Source organism: Oreochromis aureus, linkage group 14, assembly GCF_013358895.1.
Source record: "Oreochromis aureus strain Israel breed Guangdong linkage group 14, ZZ_aureus, whole genome shotgun sequence".
Taxonomy (NCBI): Eukaryota; Metazoa; Chordata; class Actinopteri; order Cichliformes; family Cichlidae; genus Oreochromis; species Oreochromis aureus.
In genome coordinates this window covers 9,432,745-9,456,137 of record NC_052955.1, presented here as the reverse complement: position 1 = coordinate 9,456,137, position 23,393 = coordinate 9,432,745, and the positions used below count along the sequence as shown (strand labels likewise).

At 38.3% G+C, this 23,393-nt stretch overlaps 1 protein-coding gene across 6 annotated transcripts in view; it reads left to right on the top strand.

Annotated features, from left to right (window-relative positions):
* Nucleotides 1-23,393, top strand: part of nbeab (neurobeachin b) — a 205,722-nt gene that overhangs the window by 119,940 nt on the left and 62,389 nt on the right. For all 6 annotated transcript variants that reach the window (XM_039622706.1, XM_039622705.1, XM_039622704.1 and 3 more), the window contains 3 exons: nucleotides 9,006-9,130; nucleotides 18,014-18,160; nucleotides 22,927-23,063. In XM_039622706.1, coding sequence (XP_039478640.1) covers nucleotides 9,006-9,130; nucleotides 18,014-18,160; nucleotides 22,927-23,063 — 409 coding nt within the window. The remainder of the gene's footprint in view (nucleotides 1-9,005; nucleotides 9,131-18,013; nucleotides 18,161-22,926; nucleotides 23,064-23,393) is intronic.

Sequence of the window (23,393 nt, the reverse complement as noted above, 5' to 3'; positions counted from 1 at the left end):
AAGACAGCTCCCTGCGCAGTAATGACACCCTATCAATTTTAGCTTTGCACTGATAAATCAAGTTGAAAATTGGATGTCAGAGTTTTTTCCAGGGAGAGAGTGATTTTCCCTGCCCTCTGGTCCCCTCTGCTGTTGACCTCTGAACCCTGCCAGTGGATTATAAAGTTCAGGCTCGTCTAAAGTGAAAGTAGATGTCAAGGCGATGCTGATGAATTCATTGAAGACTAATGTCCAGCACTTTTGCAGCACGGGACTACCGTACTGTGACAGCACAATAAATTCTCTCTACAAAGTTAAACTCCGACTTTATTTTATGCAACAAAAGTCTTTTTGAATACACTGTTGGAGTAAAAAAATGCAGCTTAATGGTGTATATGTTCATTTTTTTTTATTATTTTTATGTGTGTTATTGTATTATATTTTGTTATATATTTAAAGGTCTAATTTTAATATTGCATTACATTAACACACACACGCATACCTTTAAACACTTGAAAAAACACTCATTGGATTTCATGCACTGATACTAACTGTTTCAACACAGCCAACCTAACACAAATGTAAAAGGGAGCTGAAGCATACAAGCCTCTCTTTGTTCCCATGCGGGCGTCTGAGTTCGGTAGCATCACTGACAGCTGACGGAGGAGCCTCTGCTGGCCTCCACAGCAGACCTTAACCTTACCTGACTAGTCTATTGATTGTCAACATTTCTTCTGTATAATTACTTTTTTGTAGCAGAGGAGCAAAAGGAAAATGGCGGCATATATTGATCTGTTTCGAGGCAGTGAAACAGCCGTTTCCCTTGACTAACAGTGAGTTTCATCTCTGGCACGTGATGAATGGTAACAATCTGCCCGTGGATAATAACTTTGTGATGGAATGAACCTTTTTACTCACAATGTGCCCGCAGTATTTGGTCCTTCCTGAAAAGGGTTATCAATTCTAATAGAAGTCTACTACCACAGTGGGGGTGTGAGCACCTTTCGAGATCCTTAAAGCCTTGCAGGGGTTGAGGTCTGATGATCCCTTTGGGGCAGAAAACAAAAGTCAAGGTCCCCAATTGAGCCTGACAGTAAAAACAAAATTTAATCTGGCAACATACTAGATATAATTCAAAGACACTTTTATACTTGACGTCCAGAGCAGCAAAACATGTATGATCCTACATTTTTGTGATTAATCTGAAGTATTCTGTTAAATATTGTAAAATCAAAAGGAGAATCTTAGAAGCTGCTATAAAATTAATGCACCTCTAAGGGCTTTTTTCCTATGCACATGCACACTTTAGATGTTTATCTCGCATCCACTCTACCAAAGCGGTCTCCGCTCTTCCTTATTTTTTTAATCTACTATGTACATCAATAAAATGCAGCTCTATTTAAAACAGCCTCTAAGTGAGGGTGCATTTTATAATCTTCATTAATTTGATCTTATTGAAAACATGATGCTTCTTTGTTCTCGCTCGCTGCTATCCTCTCTTTTTCACATTCGTTCTTGACCTACACCAGGCTCTCTTCCCTTGGGGCCCTCTTAACCTTGTACGCTGTGCTAATTATCTCTGGAAAGAGGCCCATTCACGCAATCATCAATTTCAGTGGGCGTTGAAATTGAGCTGGGCATTGCTTGACTGTGCCACATTTCCAGTGAAAGATAGGTTCCGGAAAGCTGGCGATCCAGGGGAGCTCACCAACAGCACAATGTGGCTCCTCATCCCTCGTATGTCTGTCTTCATTATGCCAGATGACCTGGAGTTAATCTTGTTGCCGCTGTGTCCTTTTGTCTTTGTCCAATAACGTTCTTCAGTGTGTTTCCATTCTATCTCTTAATCAACAAAAGAAAAGTCATATCCAGTAACCAGAAGCATATCGATCTTCGCTTCGTAACCTAAAGTCTGTGGCAGTCTTGAGAACAGCGATGAAAAGCTATGGTGAAATTAAAGAGATGAAAGTATTGTGTGCCATTTGCAGCCCTTTGTGATAATCTAATCATGATGTTGGCCATACAGTCACTTAACACTTGGCATTCGAGAGACACATGATCAGACTTGGTGTGTTTTTATAGAGGAAATTACTTTGTATTTTTTTCCTTACTTTATAGTTTACTTTGAACGCAACGGGCTCATCACCATATGGTTGCCAGTCACAACTTTCATGCACGGGGTCCTTTTTTGTGTCTTTTAGTTTTTTTTATCTAACAGCAGTATGTGGGAGAATGATGCATAAAAATCCCCAAAAGAAGAAGAATGTGCTGGTTGACAGAAGATGTTTTCACATTTTTTCGCTTTGGTTTGCAGTCTCTGCAGGCTGCCCGATGGTTTTCATGGCGTGTGAGGTCCCTGTCATTACAGTGCCACATGTCTGGTTGTCATTTTAATGTACGCAAAGGATAGGTTTCAATAAATCAGTGTTAAATGGGCGAACGAGAACTGACTACTATGGCAGAAATTACTGGTTGAGCAGCTAGATAACAAGTGAACTATTTATTACAGTCTCCTTATTTTACTTTTAGCTCAATTTTTGCCTTAACTGAGACATTTCAAACACGTTCCTCGTGCACTTCTTAGTTCACACTTTCTAGATCACATAGTCAGAGCCTGTTAGGTCAGCAAACAGAAAAAGAAAAGACCACTTGTCCTCAGAATTACACTAAAAACTGGCGCGTTTTCAGTGTGTGTGTGTGTGTGTGTGTGTGAGACAGAAACCAGTCGCTGCTCCTTTGAATAGAATTGTCGGTGATTACTGGCATTTATTATAATTACCCCCTACTCATGTCACCAATGGAAGCTTTTTAAAAGGAGTATAATGGTGTTTTATTGAATCAGCATGTCCCTGTCCTTCCTCCCGACTGCCTCACACAAATCCCCTCTGAGCATAAATAGAATAAAAAGAAAATCTTTAACCATGAGAAACTCATCTGTCTGCAATAGAGCGCTGTGCAAGTTTTATGAGCCATTCTGTTTTAAATGGCTTGAAAAACATGAAGTTAATTATTACTTTTGACAACAGATCACTGTGGTCACTTATTTCTAAGGCATTATACATTTTATTACATTTGCAGATGTGAAGTTACAGAGAAATAGGTGCATATTTCAGTTAGTGTTGAGGACTCTTAAGTGGCTGGCCTGTAACGTGTTAGGCCATTGCTCCAAAAAAGATGCGTTGCATCTCAAAGGTTATAGATGGATGCTGACATTTTAGGTCTACTGTTGGGTCCATAAATATTTGGACAGAGATAACTTTTTCTAATTTTGGTTCTGCACATTGTCACAATTGATTTTAAATGAAACGACTCAGATGCAGTTGAAGTGCAGACTTTTATTTTAGTGGGTTGAACAAAAAGATTGCCTAGAAAGTGAGGAGCTAAAGCTTTCTTTTTTTAAACACAATCACTTCATTTCAGGTGCTCAAAAAGTAATTTGAAAAATTAAATAATTGAAAATAAAATGTTCATTTCTACTACTTAGTTGAAAACCCTTTGCTGGCATTGACAGCCTGAAGTCATGGATGTCACCAGATGCTGGTGATTCTTCCTTTTTAATGCTCTGCCAGGCCTTTACTGCAGCCACTTTCAGTTGTTGTTTGTTTGTGGGACTTTCTGTCCAAAATTTAGTCTTCAACAAATGCTCAGTTGGGTTAAAACCAGGTGATTGACTTTGACATTCAAGAATATTCCACTTCTTTGCTTTAACAAACTCCTTGGTTGCTTTGGCTCTGTGTTTTGGGTCATTGTCCATCTGTATTATGATACACCTTCCAATCAATTTGACTGCATTTGGCTGGATTTGAACAGACAGTATGTCTCTGAACACCTCAGAATTCAACTGGCTGCTTCTGTCCTGTGTCACATCATCAATAAACACTAGTGTCCCAGTGCCATTGCCAGCCATGCGCCCAAGCCATCACACTTCCTCCTCTGTTTTACAGATGATGTAGTAAGCTTTCTTTTTTAGATGTTTTTTTTTAGCAATGTCCAATCTAGTCTTTCTGTTCTTGAGACTTATGAGTGGCTTGCACCTTGCAGTGAACCTCTATATTTACTTTCATACAGTCTTCTCTTTATGGTAGACTTCGATATCAATACACCTAGATCCTGGAGAGTTTTGCTCACTTGGCTGGTTGTTGTGAAGGGGTTTCTCATCACCATGGAAGTGATTCTGCAATCATCCACCACTGTTGTCTTCCATGGACGTCCAGGGCTTTTTGCGTTGCTGAGTTCACTAGTGCTTTCTTTCTTTCTCAGCATGTACCAAACTGTAGATTTTGCCACTCCTACTATTGTATCAATTTCTCAGATGGTTTTTTTTTCTGTTTTCTGTTCACAGCTTAACCCTTTCATGCATGAATTATCAGTCAGGATTTTTTTCTTAAGTTTTTTTTTTCATCTTTAGGCATGAAAAAAAGATTTTTGAACTTCATTTTTTTTAAACATGTACTTTTTGAAGAGTTTTTTTACATGTCCACTTAGGTGGACAATTGGCTGACCATTGGGGGGCAGGGTATGGAGTGACACATCAGTGTCCAATGTAGTGGTTTATGTGCAAGTATACCATCAACACTGACACAAATACAAGAAAACAGCCTTTGAATAGCTGTCCACTGTAGTGACCACTATACATGAAAGGGTTAAGGGTGGCTTGTTTCACCCACATGAGAGCTCCTTTGACTGCATATTGTCTGTTCACAACAAAATCTGCAAGCACCACACCTCAAATCAACTGAGGGCCTTTCATCTGCTTAATTGATAATGACATAATGAAGGAATTGCCCACACCTGCCCATGAGTTACCTTTGAATTGATTGTCCAATTATTTTTGGTCCCTTGAAAAAGAGGGTGGTACATGTTAAAGAGTTGAAACTCCTAAACCATCCAGTTTGAATGTGGATACCCTCAAATGAAAGCTGAGAGTCTACACATTATGTCCATGTCTGTTATATAACAGTAATTGGAATATGTTTTAGTAAACAGGTAAAAAAAAAACTTGTGTCAGTGTCCAAATATATATGGACCTAACTGTATATCCCTATATACAGTTAGGCAACTTAAGCGTGTGTGAAAATTCCCATTTGACTATTTTAAAGTTTCAGTTTTCATCAGTTATCTACCTTATAAAGAACCTATAGATGCAAGTCATGAAAATATTGTTTGATTATTAAATAGCGGTAGGAACCACAAAGCAACTCAAAATATGAGCCATTTAGTTATTGTTAATCATTAGTTGGTATTAATCTCTGGCTCTCATTCACAGTTTTTTTTTTTTTTTTTTTGTCTCCTCACCCTAACCTGTCACGACAGACGACTGCCCCTACCGGAACATGTTTCTGTTGAAGGTTTCTTCCTGTTAAAAGGGAGTTTTTCCTTCCCACTGTTGCCAAAGTGCTTGCTCATAGGGGGTCATATGATTGTTGGGTTTTTCTCTGTATGTATCATAGTAAGGTCTACCTTACAATATAAAGCGTCTTGAGGCGACTTGGATTGGATAAAATTGGACGGATGCGTTGCCCAGAAGAATGACAGTTTCCTAACACAGCATTTTGCCACATTGGCTTGTCAGTTTATGTACACTATCATTATCATTTCTTACGTGTTATAGATGTTTGTTATGTTTTCTGGATGAGAAAATTACTTTCCTCTCCTTCTGCTTCTCGTTCTGTTTGCTTTTATGGCTCTCTGAATGTCTCTTTCTGTATTGCCAGTCAGTTTATGGTCACTTTTCCCTTCATTCCTTTGATAAGCTTTACAGCAATGAGTCATGAAGTAGTGACTCTAGTAATGCAAATTTGTGGCAAAATCCACTGACTGTGCCGGTCTGTTTTAATGCAAATACTAGTATTTGGTGTCATTTATCTGTAATTGCCAGAGGAAGTGATACACTATATTGCTGTATCAATGTTTTGCCTTATTCCTGTAACTGTATTACAGGGAAATATGTGTTTACAGAAATGTGTTATTTTTCAGTGTGTTAATCCATCACTTACATAGTTTTATTACATTTAAGATGCCTGGCACAGTTTTACCTTTTTATTTAAAGACCAATACTATTTGCCAAATAATCAGAAATATTTGAGAAAACTATGGAGTTTCTGCTGTCCTTTTATAACTGCAATATAAAAAAGATGTCACCCTCCAACCCAATGTAAGCCAACATTTTTTGGAATGATATAGTTTCCTAGAAACTGTTATTATTTTGAATTACGCCAGTTAGTTTTCTTTTTCAACAAACCTATGTTTCATCTCAAAGACCTCAACACTGGCTCCCTGAGGAAAGATGCCCTTTAAATACATATTTGAAAGAGCAGAGAATAGACAATAGTCCTGTTACAAATTTATCTTACTGCACTTAGCAAGTCTGAAAGCGGCCATAAATAATGGTGCTCCTGTTTCCTGTAGGTTATCAGTGCTGGAAAATTAGCTTTTAAAATGCGGTTTGAAATCCATTTGGGTGATTGATGGGTGATGGGACTAATAAATTTTGCCAGTTTCTAGCGGGCCGGCTCACAGCAATTCTTTATGGTTGTCATGAAGCCAGACACATTTGATGTGTCAAATAAGAAAGGTCTCCAGCCATCTCTTAATGAATGATGTTGGATGGACAATTTGTTACTGAGACAACACGCTATCTTTCTATTAATGACTCTGTAGCTGGATTTGTGTTTTATCACTTATATTAAAAATTGATTATCTGAATTTTTAAAAAAGTGAAGAGATTGTTGTTGATTGTTAGCTTTTGCAGCATATTAAACAGTAAAAATGTGTGCATACATTATCCAAGAGCAGTTTTAAAATGTGCTATTCAGGCCCATGGATGAGGAAATTGCTGCGTTTGGGGGAAAAAAAAAACAAACTCTCATTTCTCACAATGCTTTTAAGACATGGATTCGCTCTTTAATGTTTCATTGCCATTTCCCTATTGGAGAGCTGCAGCTGGGAGCTCGATGCCATCCAACTGTGTATCCCCATCAGGATTGCAATCCTCCTGAGCAGTTTTTGGACCACCCTCAGAGAGGAGGTTCCTTCAGCACAGCACTTTGGCACAGTCCAAATCCGGTCCAGCACTGACCACATAGTGTAGAATATCACAGTTCCTCCTCAAACAGCAGATTTAAACTGAAACCATCTGCACAGGCTGAAACAGGCAAGGAGACATAAAAAACGCAAGCGTCCAACTCATTAATCAGTCAGTTGAGGTTTGGTTTGTTGTGTACTTGCTTGCTGTTAAAGACAAATGAAGATATTTTGGTTTGAAGTTGTACTCAAATAAGCAAACAAGCACTTTGTGTAAAATGCAGCAAATTTAGTTAATGCTGTTACAGGGAACTCTTCAAAGAGGCAGATTTATCCCCCACTGGCATCTGCTGTGTATTTGTACTAAGAATTAGGGGACATAATCTTCAACAGTAATCGCCCAGTTGCCTGCAGTGGATTTACATTTTTCACACTGTGTAATCTCACATTTACAATATCATTTACGTGGGTGTCTCCTTTCCACCCACTGACATCTCTCTTTTCTTCAGTGAGGCTTTGAGAGAGATTGACAGGGGACAAGCTCAAGGCGTTCAGTGTTGCTTTGCATACAGCAGCTCATACTTCGCGCATACAACATGTGCACACACAGACACACACATATATACACTCAGTTTTGATTGATACTTAACTGAAACTGAGCTCATGTTGCTGTCAGAGCCCGGCTAAGTCTCCTGAGCCTCTTGATTTCTGACACTGGTAGATATTATATTTATGGAGCAAGAAGGCTGTATTTTGTGATGTGATCCCCTCTAACACTTTAATCTGTTTAGACTCCCTCAGTACTGTAGCAGGGAAGGGGGCAGAAACTATACAATGAAAAAGACAGTTGCCTGCCAGGGTCTTACTGTATCCAGCACACACAGGAAAATCTCAGCTTGGATTTGAACACTCAGTATCCCATGCAAAGGTTTTATTTTGAGATTTGAGCGTCTGTTTCTAGATTTATTCTGTTTCTAGATCTACAGATGCCCTGTATTTGTGTAATAAAATGAGCTCAAGTGTTGAGGTACTGAAGTGTGCTGCCCTATTCGCACATAGTATCATTGTTAAAGACAACAAAACGAAGGAAAAATATGTGTTTTTTCTTCACATTTGGTTAAAATTGGAATGGCTGATGTCAGGATTTCTTGTCTGTCAACTAGAGTTGATGCAATTTTTTTCCTTCTCCTTGGTAAAGGTAAATTAAAGCAAGACTTTCCTTGCTGTATTCCCCTCTAAAGGAAACATAAAGGCTTTGAAATAGCTCCAGCTAGCGTGCAGTTGGAACAAGCAGCACTTAGAAACCTAATGCTGGTTGTGGTGCTTAATGGTTTGCATTAGCTGCAAGCAATAAAATTATCCCAGGTCCTCACTAATGTTGAAATAATCATTTACAAAGATGGTTACCACATGCTGGAACTGTTTTCTTCTTTCTCTGTCTTTTTTTTTTACCACCCTAATTCGCTGTTATTAATAATGAATAAAAATGCAATTTTCTATTGGGTTGCTCCAGGGCTCTGGGAATCATTTCAATGAATATTTCAGCACATTATTTTAATCATGGCTCCACATACTCAGGGAGGGGGCTTGTTTTATAGGCTCATGCCTCAACCGCCCCAAGACCCCGATCATTAAACTCCACGCTGTCTGCGTTGAGGTTCCTACCTTTGATTTACAAGACTTGTTAAAAAACATTGTAAAAAAGGAGGCAAGCTGTGCCATTTATACTTGTAATTTGATGCTGTATTTGTTAATGGGAGGACTGGTGATTTATGCATGCAGCGGCTGCTGCTACTCCCTGCTCTTCTGATGCTATAGCATTAGCAGGACTAACATTAGTAGGGCTGTGCATGCAGTATGCAGAGGCCCAGCTTAATATGCCTGCTAACTGTGGCCTGGTTTTTCTCCACAAGATGTTTTCCTCTGATAAGAACGTGGCTGGTGTAATCAGTCCGTCATTGTTTGCTCTGTCTACCCTGCCTGTCCTTTGGTCTCCTCCATAGTCAGCTGCACGACTTCTGGCGTCTTGACTACTGGGAAGATGACCTGCGGCGAAGGCGGAGATTTGTCAGAAACCCATTTGGCTCCACCCACCTAGATGTTGTATGCAAGTCACTGCAAGAGTATGGTAAGTTTTTCCCATTTTTATGGAATGTACATTTAAAAAAAGAAAGTTTTCATAATTAGGGCACTAAAAATTCACATCCAGCATTATCCCATTTCAATGCTTCAATGTTGCCATTAAAACATTTTTGAAAAAGGATTAAAGTTTAGCCCCCGCTTGTCCATATAGTTTAACATATTGCTTAGCAGAAACTTTTATAGGTAACATTTTTTATGAGTCCTGTGAATTGAACATGACACATCCATTTTATTGCACTTTTTATTATCATTGCAACACATACTCTAGAGCAAATTGGCTTTCCCGCTTTATTATTTTCTTCTTCATGCCTCAAACTTTTCTCATTGACCGAGGCAGCCATGCAGCGTTGCCCACCACCTTTTGTCGGTTATTTCTTTATATCCTGCCACACTGATTTTTAAAAGCCACTCAGTACTGTTAAAATCCCTTGGCGATACTCTCCTGTCTGTAATTGAATAGGAGCGCAGATGTTTAATGGCACAAGTTTGAATGTATTGAGGCTGAAATTAATAGAGTAAGACCCATTTTAACTTTATGGAAAACAGAAAGCGGGCAACTCATTGTGGTCAGCGTAGCCTTGTTATAATGGTTGCAGACACATGCATGATCATGACAGTGTTCCCTGACCTCATTGTGCCTCAGTTTTGAGCTACTGAACAGACTGTTGGGTTGGGTTAAGGATGTCATCTGGCTACATTCAGCTCTTGCTATAGAAATAGAAATATAGAAATAGCATTTTTCAGATGTTTTTTTTAATAGTGGGTCAACTGTTACGTTCTAGAAGTACAAACGTGGCTCTTCAGCTCTTCATTGATTCCATTGTAGGAAGGGCTCAAGTCATGTTACATTAGTATTTTTTTAATCCACTTAAAAATATCAAAGAGCTTTTAAGAATCTTTGATGAAGAAATTGCATTGTGTTGCATCAACACTGCCTACCAATAAATAAAGTGGCACTAAACCCTTAACAGATCAGAACATCCGCAATAAACTCTCCTCCCACTCACCCTCCACTCAACACTGACATTTACTGTATTTTGTTATTTATTTAGTGTTCTTAAGATAACTTTAACTCAGTTCATATCAAAAAGAAAACAGAAGAAAACTTCTGAGGTATGACCTATATTGTGAAAATCCTCTATAACATACTCTATGAAATTGCTTTAGTACTCATACAGATGAAGGATAAGAATATATCAGTTAAAAACCAGACACATTTTTATTTGTCAAACTCCACTGTGCAGGTGCTCAAAGTGTGTGTTAGCATGTGTGCATTATCTCTGTATTAATCTAGGGTTTTTACCTTTATAATAAGTGCCTTGAGGCAACTGTTGTTGTGATTTGGCGCTATATAAATAATATTGAATCGAATTGAATTGAATTAGCTCCTTTACTGACTCAGGTAACACATGTCATACTGTGAACTTTACTTGCTATTTACGTCATTCGTTCACCAGAATGTTTTGGAGCTTTCAGTTTTCTTTCTGCAATGTGACATTAGAACCTCAATGAGGTTGACGGAAGACTTGTTGAAGTCCTGCTGGCATGCGGTGGTTTTAATGAGCGGAATAATGTATAAACTTGTCAAGTGAAAGGGATCGCCTGCGGTCGGATGGCCCTCTTGCTCTCTATGAGAGGTGAGCTGCACTTTCAGGCTGTTTCCAGCAGTCTTTGATGTGGTTGCGCAGTTGAGGCCAGGTTTTTGTTATGAGTTAAAATGAGAAACCTTTTGTTCTTTGTTACAGCTTCAGCAGGTTTTTTTTGGCAGTGACAGTTGGCAGTTTTTTTTTTTTTTAAATGTATTATGACACATTGTGTTTTTTATAAGAATATTCACGTTTAATTAGCATAGTATTAAGGATAGGACCTGTTCTTTGTAGATAACCCTGGTGCAAAGGCTGAGAGGTTGGAAATCATTTGTCATATCCAGACTTTGTTTCTGGGGTTTGATGGAGATGCTATACAACTCTTTAGTGGCTTCCAGGCAGCATAGGCACTATAGTAAAAAAAACAAAGAGGCTTGTTTGACTTGGCCCATGAGAGTCATTACTGAGGCTTTAAAATCTGAGACTACTGGAAAACCAGCAGGTTGTCTAAACTGAATAGCCAGTTCCTGGTTTGACAGCAGGATATGACAGTATACACTCAGGCACCATTTGAGTTTGAAGAGGGCAGACTTGCATGATTGTGTTCAGAGTAAATGTCAGTCTTGGGTAAAATGAAAGTGCAATAAAAACATTTTTTAAATCAACATTTCAGCGAGTGGCTTGCATGGTTGTTGGCACCGCATTCTTTTGTGTTTTCCCTTTGATATTAACAAGATTTTTTATATTTCACAAGTTTTATCAATTATTTTAACTGCTTTTTGTCTTTTTTTTAACTGATGGTATTTTAAGACTTTAGAAGTTAGTACCACATGTTAAAGGATGATGTATTTTGCAATAAGGTTTTAGTCAGTTTGGTGTTTATCTCAGAAACAGAATGTCCTCTGTGGAGTTTTGATCTCATTCAAATTTAATACACAACTTTAAATGTAATCTGTATTTTTTTTTTAAATCAAGTTATTGTTAAAACTAGTACAAGTGTAACTTAGTACACAGTCTTGCACACACAATGTATATCACGGACATGTGTGATGGGAGGTTAAACTCTGCCTTAAACTCTACCTCATTGTCTATTAGCAGCATTGACAGCTTAGCCAGCACATTCTGTCTCTGCCCTCTTCCTGTAATAACCTGCCCTGTTACAGCCAGCCTCCGCCCAGTATCCGAGTATATTGTTAGGTGATTGGAATTGGGCAAGCATGAAATGGAAGTCACGTTAATATTGATCCAAATGTTTAACGGGGTGTTTTACCTCCGAGTGTCCTTGCTGTCTCATTTCAGGTGAGCACCTTCTCTCAGAGCTGATTGCCCCAGGCAGAGATCTTTATAGCTCTGTACTTCTGCGGAGGCAGAGTCATGATGTGATATTAACCTTCTCCAGCTCGCTCCAGCTTTATAATCACAGATATTAAATGAAGATAAATGAGCTGGCTAACATGTAAATCCAAAATAACTGCATTTGAATGCAGCTTTTCAGCAGGTATATGGAGGTGTGGGGATTATTAGACCTTGTTTTAAGTGTTTTGATGAAGAGAAGAGATTGTTTGTAACCTCTGATTATTCCAGGATATTGGATAAAGATTACCCCAAGTGGAAGCGTCTGCACTGTATAAACTCCCCTACATCAAAGTTGTTATGTTTACATTTACACACTTAAAACACATACAGATGGCCCGCATTGCAGGAAGTATGAAGTTGTCATTCCCCCTCCTCCCTCATTTCATCTTTCAGTGCAGAGTAAATAAAAGTATAGAGACATGGGGCAGAATTGCATCGCCCTTCACAGTAATGCAATCCCATGAACAGGAGGCTTGTGGAATGTGGAGCCTGTGGAGAGCAAGCGTAGGAGGACAGGATCTGAGTCTGGGAAACGGAAGAGATATATTTAAACTGTTCTATACAGTACATATTCTATAGATGTTGGAATGAGAGCGCAAAACTTGTGTGAATGATAGTGCAGTCTGGTGATAGTGTTGTAAATAATCTATGTATGTATAAAACAGGAACGCTCCTGAAGAAGCTCTAGAGTTTATTTTTTTAAAGTCAGGTAAGACTTGAGATTATTAAGTCGGGGTGCGTCTTGAGATACAAGTTTTGTTTTGTTTTTGTTTTTTTCAAATATATGGAGTTTTATTTATAGCATAATAAGTGACCAAAGTATTTAAGAGATTTAAGAAATTGTTGAAGATTTTCCCTGTGGCTCATGCTGCTGTTTATGTGTCTAGATTATTTTAGTGTGAATTTTCCTGTTTTGGCACTATGTCTTCCTGCAGTTAAATATAATGGAATGGTGGCATTTGCCTGCTCGAAGCACCAAAAATATACATATAAAAAGTGTCACTTTCCAGAAATCATGATCCACAATTTAAAACTTCCACAGACCTTGTTCTGAGTAGGAACTGATTTCTCATTTATCAGCCAGAACAAGAATGCAGCTAGCTAAGATTGCAGAGTAGAGTGTCATTAATGTTTACTTGCATACAGAGGAACCTCCAATCATGGATAGATGGATGCTTCCTCAGAAAGGAAGAGCGATACAGTCTGCAATCATAATTGAACAGAACCGCTCACAACAAAGCTAATAGTGAAATAAATTTTTCAACTGTGTTTTTTGGAAAGTGCCATTTTTAGCTGACATCGTCTCCATAAGTGGGCGACTCTTAACAACAAAAAAAAATGGATAAACAGGACTACAGGCTGGAGGAAAAACAAGGAGAATTGATTTTGGGATGAACATATGAGAGACGGATGTTATGGATTTCTTTTTGAGGAATGGCGAAAAGTGTAAGAGGGAGGGTCTATATCATGCATAAGACTTGCAAAAAGCCATGCTTACACTAAACTACTGAGATAAAAATACAATTCCAGTGCCACAAAGCTCAACCTGTATCAATACAGTATATCAAGAATGGACCCTGGCAGTGTTGCTATAGTTGATTAAATGCTCCTTTGAAGGCTTTTCAAAGCTCATTTATTCCACGTTGTGTAATAAAACTGCTCAACCCTAAAATATTTTCAAAATGGGAGCCTTTATCTAAGCTTGCAAAGTTTATTTGAACTAAACAACTGAATAACTTTTTAAATTCATTAGCATATTTTAAACTCTATATAACAAATCTGTCTGACCAGGGCAAAAATTAAAGATGAATTTAGACTCAGTGTTTTAAGGAAAGTTGTGCCACATTGGACATTGCATATCCGAGAAGGAGAACTCAGGACTGTGCGTTCAGAGACGGCCTCTGTTAGTGACAGCCGGCAGGTCTTCATCAGCCTCCACTGAGGTCATGAAAGCTCTGCATTGCACTTTACTGAGTGTAATTAGTGCACTCTGAGGCAGTTTCAACTCGGTGATTGAACAAAACGACCCAGGAGACCAGTGATCGGTAGCTCCTCCTGGAACTGTTTCTAAAGAGCTTAAAAGCAAACTGCTGTGACACTGAGGAGTCAATGACAGTAGCTTGTCACAGATTGCTGTGTATGTTATTCTATGTTATGTTAATGCTGTTGATCAGGATATGAGCCAGCAGCTCGGGCTTGTGAGGGGCAGTCAGAGCTTTCTACCACACAGCTTCTTTTTTTTTCTCTCTTTTGCATGATTATTTATTTTATTATTGTTATCATTATCATTTTGTAGTTTTTAGTTTGATTAGAATTAGGATAAATAAATAAATACAATAAAAATATAACAACTGCTTGGTTAAGTTTACATAAAGACTTTCCTGGGACTGAAATGCAAACTTTGACATTAACCGTGTCTTAGAGAAGTTTTCTCACAGAAAACCTTAAGGCCAAAAAATTAAATAAATCTGTGTATATATTGGGGAATTCGTAAAACCAAAATAAGTACAACAGTCCAGGAAGTTGGTTCAGACATCTGCTTTTTATTGTTATTTATTATAAATTTACAGAGGAGGAACAGTGTCCCAGCACATAACCGAAAAGAAAATTAAGCAGTATCTCAAAGTAGTCCCTGAGTAAACAGTTTGTAATAGCAAGGGTAAAATCAAACAGTCATTTGCAGCAATTAAAAACTGTATTCATCCAAGTCTTTTCATTGTGGCGTTAAGACATACAAAAACTACACAAGTCTCCAGATTTAATTATTGCCAAGGCAGGCAGGAAACAAAATACAAAAAAGAACATCTATTGCTTTTTCTCCAATCCTAAACTCTGAATTGTTGCATTCAAGCCTACTAAAGCCAACCCCACAAAAACATAGCAAACTCTTTTGTTGCTGTTTTTAATGTTTGAATGGTGCATTGAGTTTGATGTTATATCAACAAGTCGGCGCTTTAGAAACATGGCAACCCACCAAAAAAGAGAGAGATCTTACCTCAAAGTCCACTTTTGCACGGTTGAAACATATCATAGCAAAACATTACAGTGTGATGGAGTAGAGGACATTCATATGCATCCATCCATGAGAGTTTATCCGCAACCAGGAAGTTAACCTTGGAGAAAACAATGACTGCATATCAAAGTAAACTGGAAACTACAAAAGACAAACTTGAATGAAAACACACGAGCACATATATTAATCAACCAAAGTGGATCATAAATTTATTTGTGCAAAATGGCTATCACAGAGTCAAAAAATTATTCAACTAAACTATGTAAATGACGGACTTTACCACCTGACTGGTGAGGGTGTAAGTAGAGCTCTGTCAGTGCCAGTGGATGTTGCATTTTTTTATTGTTGCGCTACATCAGAAACATTATTAATATCAATTCTACCTGCAAATGCAAAATAAGATAATTCATAAGGCACATTTCACTCCATCTATTTTTTTATTGCTAAAGCATAGAGCTGAAAAGACTGACATGTCCTTCAGTAGGCGACACACATCTTCATCAGCCGACCCTCGACTCCGTTCATTTTTATTTTGTGTCAATCACATGAGTCATATCAGGTCCTTGAAGGAACATTCCTCTTGTTTTGCCACACGTTCGCCAAGGGTGAACACATGAAAAGCTTTCTAATGAGTCTGCCTCAACATGACTGCACAGCAAGTCCAGTAATGGTGACAAATTGTTGACTCTTCTCACAGCAGCACTTTTAATATGAGAGTCCATCCAGGGCCATGACTCAAGAGAAGATCGCTTTTCATGTCAGCACATTTTCTCCTACATGTCATACCGCTCCATTTCTTATTTATAACCTTATTCATTTTCTTTTCTCTGAGAACTAAATTGCATTTTGGGCAAAGCTGGGTTCAGTCGTCTCCTCCTGCATTGTTGCCTGCCCTAAAAAAGGAGATGTTGGTTGTTTGCATGTAGAAATCAGCATGGTTTATTTGGTCTACTCAACCCTGTCCAGACTTGCCAATCAGAACATCGGCCTGTCTGCCGAGGTTTCCCTCATTTACTCTGAGTATAATGATGGTTTACAGAATTACAGTTTTAAATTTCACTCTTTCTGCTTTGATTTCTGACCGCTGGCTGGCTTTTGGCTTTAACATTGCACAGAATTCATTTCCGAAATGCTCAGACTGCTTCCTTTCGTCTGATGAAAGCACTCCAGATATGAGACAGAGCAGGAAGCAGACTTTTTTTCTTGGTAGCAGTGTTGACAACAGTCAAATGTGACCTCTTTAAGACAAGGTACATGTTCCTCAGGGGAGGGAGAGGCGAATTAAGAACTGTGCTGAAAGGAAACATGTCAGGCTGGTGTCAGCCACCTCCCATTTCTTGAGATGTGTTCTTCCTTTCGCACGCGCAAATTTCTCTTCTGGTTATTTCCCACATTGGACGTCAGAAAGACAAATTCACATGAACGCTTTGAGCGGCTGTGTGGCAGGCACATGTTGGAGATGGGCTGATTTAAGCTGATAAATGTGTTGTTGGGGCTCTTTGTTTTTTCCAGGATGTATGAACACATGCTTCACTATAGCCATATGATGAAGTCTTGGTGTAAGCAGCCTTCTAATTGTGCTGTCTGCACAGTCTCCCTCTTGTCAAGTATCTGCAAGAGGCAAATGATATCTCTAATCTGCTATGAGCTTGAGACGTATGCCTGACTCAGCTGTTGGTCTTTCAAGATGCAGGTAGCGTTTTGTTGTTGACCTTGTCTAAAAATAAAAGCTGAAACACCTCTGATGTTCAACCACTCGAAAAAGCAGTCAGTGAGCAAATGTGTACTCTGACATTCTTTTATATGGAATGGCAAGTACATTAGTGTGCATCTGTATCAGGTTCATCCCACGTATCACTATTCATTTCATGCTGAGATTCTCCATGCTTTATTTTTCTCAGTTTCTATACTTTACCATATGTTTGCATTTTAGTTTATAGATAGGAATAAAAAAGTTTTTTTCCTCCAAATATTATCCCAAAACATTTATATTTTCTCACCTGTTACCATGACTGTGTGTGTGTGTGTGTGTGTGTGTGTGTGTGTGTGTGTGTGTGTGTGTGTGTGTGACATCTGTATTATGGATGCAGGAGTTACAAATGTAATTTGGTGGGTGTCTGGTTTAACTTTTTTTTTTTTACTTGATTTTTGCTGCTGTTGCAGTATTGTTGGTTTCTTGTTCAATATTTATTATCCCCTTTAGTAACACACACTTATTTTCTTTTATTTAAATTCCTCACTGACTTTTCAAGCAAGTCATTGCTCAGTCGTAGGGTACGACTACTAAACATTTTGATTGGATTTTACAGTTTTGCTGAGGAAAAATATAGCACTGAAAACCTCTGTGGTAAATAGCAGAAATAGAAATAGACTGGTGGTGGATAAGTAGCTGAGAAAATGAATGGATGGGGTCTAGCAAGTAGCATCCTTCCAACAAAGATATTTGTGTAGATTATGCTAACCTTCTGAAACCATAATGTACACTTTATTACATTATGCTTCAAAATATTTGCATAGAAACTCTAGATGACAATGTGTATTATGTTAAACATATATATGAAATGAGTTCCCATGTTTTGAGCTTGGATAGCCCGATTAGGTTATAAGCCTTCCAATGCAACATAGTGCCTTATGAACTCAGATCAATATTAGATAGCAATGTTTCTGTGTGCTTTTCATGTTTATTTATTTTTCTACTGAGTTTTCTGAAATAAAAAATAAAAATCAAAGAAAAAAAAATTCAAAACTATAGGCACACACTTCTGCCCTACCTCCTTTCAAATAATAATTTTAAAAAAACAATCATTAACTGAGTATTTCAGTCTCATATAAGCACAGTTACAAATCCTGATATTAGCTTCAAAGAGCAGTAGATGACATTTAGTGCTCTCTCTTCCCGTACTTGCTTTTACAGCCTCAGAGAAGGACGAAGTGGTCAAGTCTAAGACGGTGTTCCGCAGCCCAACTGTCACCACTCAGAACACTGAGACCGAACTAATACTGGATGGAGACGACGATGCTGTCAGCCTGCTGCAGGAGAAGGAGATGGACAACCTGGGTGGTAAGTATAAATCACCACTGCTGCTTGTTCCTATCCTAATAGCTGGCATAATTGGTGAAGTAACTGGATGCATGTGTTATAGCATTTAAAGTGCACTAAAATGAAATTGCAGTGGTAAAAGTAGATCTGAAAGTGAAAACCTTGAAATATTTGGTAAGAGTGTGCTGCACAGTGATTGTTTGGTACTTTTAGTATAACATGATATATCGGATGTCTGATAATACATCTTTTCTCATGCAATGATTTGACGGTATTAACCATAAAAAATAATCCTAACACCACACACAAGCTTGACATCTACTGTATATTATAACATAATAAGTCATACTTTTAATAGATACAATCTATTGAATGGAAAATGTTTAAAATAGAATACATTTTTATATTTGGGTGTTAAAGAAGCTTAATTGTTCTTAATTCTCCTGCATTATTTAATTCTCAAGAGCCAAAGAATAGAAATTATACTGATTAAAACATCTTTGATTTATGTTACCTGTATGATTATTGTCTGATTTCACAGTCAGTGTCCTAATACAGCTTTAATACTTTGTCTAGCACAATTCAGTTAGTAGTGTAGCATACTGTAAAGGTGGTGGTTGGCCAAAACGCCTGTAATTTGGCCAGTGTAATACATGTCTGGAGAAAATTGTCCTGCCTTTGAACCTCGGCATAGCTTTAAAAGGTAAGTTAGACAGAGTTCGCTTCAGCTTTGAGTGCAGCTCAAGAATGCTGGACTGCATTCTTGTTGTTAAAGCCAGATCTTCACTTAACACCTCATGCAAACAACTGGGTGTGTGTGTGTGTGTGTGTGTGTGTGTGTGTGTGTGTACCTGTGTGTTATTTTTAATTAGAAAATGTGTGTGTGTGTGTGTGTGTGTGTGTGTGTGTGTGTGTGTGTGTGTGTGTGTGTGTGTGTGTGTGTGTGTGTGTGAATACCTAATTACTTTTAACTAGAATATGAAGTAATCATTCTACATTCAAAAAAAATAAAAAAACCCAACATTTTCTATTTTCTGGTGAACAAGAAAAAAAAGCAGTAAAAAAAAAAAGTAGGTGCAGTTTTTCTGCAAGTGGTGAAAGCCCATCACTCTTTGTTAGCAGTTGCTGTTGTCATGGGATGCTGTTTTAATTTCAGAATATATAAATAAACGCACACTGCATCAATGCTGTATATACATAACATTTTTAGCTCTTGGCCGACATGCCTTTTCAGTCATGATTTAAATTTTGTTTAAATGTTATGTGCTGCCCTTTGTTTTTCCCTGATAGAGCATTCATGGTGGTTGGATTGTCTTCAAAACTAACAAAACTGAACAGGATAATTAGAAGATGTTACCAGGTTCTGTTGGTTTAACTGCAGTTTCAGTGGTATGATTGCACAATCCTAGTACTTGAGTAGCTGTTAGGTTGCCAAACTGTTATTTCCAAATCCTGTAAAACCAGAGCTGCAACAAACATGCATGACAGTAACAGATATAAATGCATGAATCTAATTTATTCATTCCAGGAACAAACTGTGATTAAAAAAAATGTAGGGAAAGGGAATAGTCTAAAAAATCTATTGCCAGACACTTAAATAAACATCTCTCTTTCACAGCCGTGCATTACAGAGTTATTGTGGCTTAGTATATGGATCTCAGTCAGAACCAGGGCACTGCTGAGCAGTGAAATCCCCTCTAAGATCCCACAGATGAATCTCAGAGGAGGACACTAACCCCTCCTTTTTGTCCCAGGGCCAGCAGGCAGTCAAACACTCATGTCTGTCAGATGAACCCTGCACTGGTCTGTCTAAAGTGCAACGCGAGCGCTAGCATACAAACCGAGTGTTTTATCCTCAGAGAATTAATAATGATGCTGTACAAAACAAAAATGCTGAGGTTGAATATTTGAGATACGTTTATGAAGTGTGAGCTGAAATTAGGAACCAAAATTTGAAGGTTGACACTGATTTTGATAAGTAAATGCTGGTTTAACTATGTGTATAACTATTTGTGATAAATGGAAGTTGAATGCATTTCTTTTCCTTTTTTGTTTTTTTTGTTTTTTTTTACCAATAGGGCAGCTCCCCCTGCACTGTAACATTTGGGTAATGTTTTTACCAGGATGCTCTGTCTGTGTTTGTCCTGTATCTAATCTCAGGCATGAACAGCCTTAAAGACAGATCTGGGACTAGATCCTTGTCAACAACAGCGCTCCTCCTGCCAGCCACTGGGTCAGTGCCTGCAACTGCTGCCAAAGGGGCGGCGCCTGCACTCATGGGCTCCGGCAGTTGTGGTTACTGAACCTATGATTAGTTTTGCTCCCCCACAAACAGTGGAAATGCTGTCTATGCCTGGGCTGGCATTAAATGAACCTTTCTGTATGCACATATTGTTACCAAAATCGGTGAAAATAGAAGTGTGTGAGAACAAAGAATGGAGAAGTCAGAGCCTCCTCGCAGACTGTCTCTCGTATCAAAGAGGAGACTGTAAATATGACTGCTCAGCTGGCATCCCGGAACCATGTTAATATACCCCAAAGTGTGGTTTAGGCACCGCAACCATTTTGTTTTGCCCTAATTTAGGCTTTCTGAATCCATTTTAGGTCCCCATTCATAGTGCTGATCCCTTGAGATGTAACATCTTCATAAAGGAAAAAGCAACATAACATTTATGAACGTAAATCTCAAAGGATGGGAGAGGACGAGAAAAAGTTACTCAATTTATTTTTGTTCCCAAATTTGTTTTCTCATTTCAAACATCTGTAAGTGCTTTCGTGGTTTAAAAAATGCATGTCTTTGTATGTAAATATATATGTATCTACTATAAGTGGACATGTAAGAATTTCTAAGTAAATGATACCGCTCTGGTATGCTTGTAACCCATGTCCCTTTCTCTTTCTGTCATAATATAAAATCTAAACGCACTAATCAAACACTGCAGTCCACTAGATGGGTTGTGGGTAGTAATATACCCATCTTCTCAGCAGTTCTCCCAAACTCCCTCCACAATGAAATGAGACTTTTCATCACTTCATTAAATTGGCCTGTCATTTAAGAAATATTTGCATTTTATTTAAGACAAAGGTCCATCAGCCTGGTAATTTAAGCTTTATTCTATATAGACCACTCATGCTGTGCAACTCGTCCTGTGTAACTTGCCCCTAATTTCATTATTCTCATGTAAACATTTTAATGCCATATAGCCTAATTATGGAAGAATCCCTGAGGGGATTACTGCCTAATCCTCTTCCTGCCTATGAGCAATGGATGCTGTGGCTTAATGCCGGAAGCTATAGAGCATTTCTCTGTGCCTAGTCCTTCAGGGCAAATCTACAATACTTTAGTCCTGGAGGTGTTACTTTCAGTAAGAGGTGGAACGCTTTATAATTTAAGGGCTGGCCTGAACAAAAGGGCAGTCAACTTTTATTGTCGCTCAACGCTTTATGACAAAAAGAATCGATTGTATTTCAAATATTATTATAATGTAAAAAAAAAAAATCACATACTTTCACTCTTATTGGTACTCCCCCTCCCCTTTTTAATCTCTCTCGCTCGCTCTCTTTTTAAACAAATACACCAGACCTTATCAGACATGCAGAAAAACAGGCTTGAGGTTACTGGTTACTTCTATGAAGCTTGTAAGCAACGTGTAGCGTCTGCGCTGATAGCATCAGCAGATAGGATCACCGTTAATGGATCCGAGCAACGCTGAGGAAAGAAAAAAAAATCAGGGAGGGCGGTTTAACTGTGCAGCCTGCAAGAGCGATGAAGGGGCGCTCTGGGAGTTGAGACCGAAATCCACTTGTATTCCTGTAACACTAGCGGCCATAATTGGCCGAGGAGCGCAGATTAAGATTGATGAGACATTAAAGTGGCTCTTTGGAGTTTAAGGAATCGATAAATATCCTGATTTCGAGAGGTTTCGTTTGAGCGCAGACAAATCACTGTAACGGTACTCCACAGCGACACTGATCTGAGAACATGGAGGATGAGGCAGAGGAGGAGAAGGAGGGAGGAGACTGAAATAAAGATGTGATCACTATCAGCTGACCAGGGCCACAAGCCCACCTTAACACTCTCGACGTCTTTTTGGAATTGAAAACGAGGTTTACTAGAGTATTAATATTTTTTTTAATTTTCATTTATTTCTGTTTTTTATTGTCATTTTTTTTATTTAATTTTCCGAATTCGTCGCTTGGCTTGTCCCTGTCAAAACAGTCTTGAATAACAATTGTGTAAAATCATATTTTAATCTCATGTATAATAAGTGCGTTTTTCTTTTCTTTTTTGGATTGCTTTAATGGAAACCATTCAGACTGCAAAAGCATTTTTAGTTCTCCTTATTAGTGTATATAAATATTGAAATTTATTGTAATAATTTTTAATTACATCCTTATAACTCCACTGAATACGCTGTATTTTTGCATGTACGCATGCACAATATCAGAAACAGGCCTTTAAAAACCCTTCAGTTGCCGTCGTGTACACGTTATAGTGATGAATTAAACCGTTTCAATGAAAAAAAAAATGCAACACTTGAAAAAAAATTTTCAAATACATTCATATTTATAACTACAGATTGTGGTAGCACATAGTAGTCTGGGATTTGAGGATAATAGGCCGCGAGATGATGGTACCCCCTATAATCGCATTGGGCAGTTTAGCGGAATTAGACTTAGTCTCGCTTTATTTAAAATATTAATTGTTTAAAAAAAAGAGTATTAATCTTTTTTATTTTTTGCGCGTTAATTATTGAGCATGTGGCCATCCCCTCTGCACTCTACAGGCCCAGTGGTCCTGAGCAGCCCGGCCCAGCTTGTTGCCCCTGTCCTGGTGGCTCGGGGGACTCTGTCCATCACCACCACTGAAATCTACTTTGAGGTGGACGAGGATGACCCTGCCTTCAAAAGGGTCGACTCAAAGGTAAGTAACCTGCAAGCAAGTGTACAGCTCAAGTTTAAAGCGACCAGTTGGTTTCAGACGTGCTTCTCGGTGTTTTTTGCCCTTCCGTTGCAATTGTCTTACAAGTGTTAAGCATTTACGTTTTATTTCAGTACAAATTTGGAGATATAAAATCAAAACGCGAGATTTCATGTTTTCTTGAAAAATAAAGTCCTCCGCTCTTCCGCATATGCGCTGTATTTTTTTCCTTTGAAGAAGTTTATTGCTCAGATTTTTGTTATTAGGTCATATTTTTGGACCCCAGTGCTGAATGCTTAATAAATATTTTTTTCCTTTCTTTTTTTCAATCTG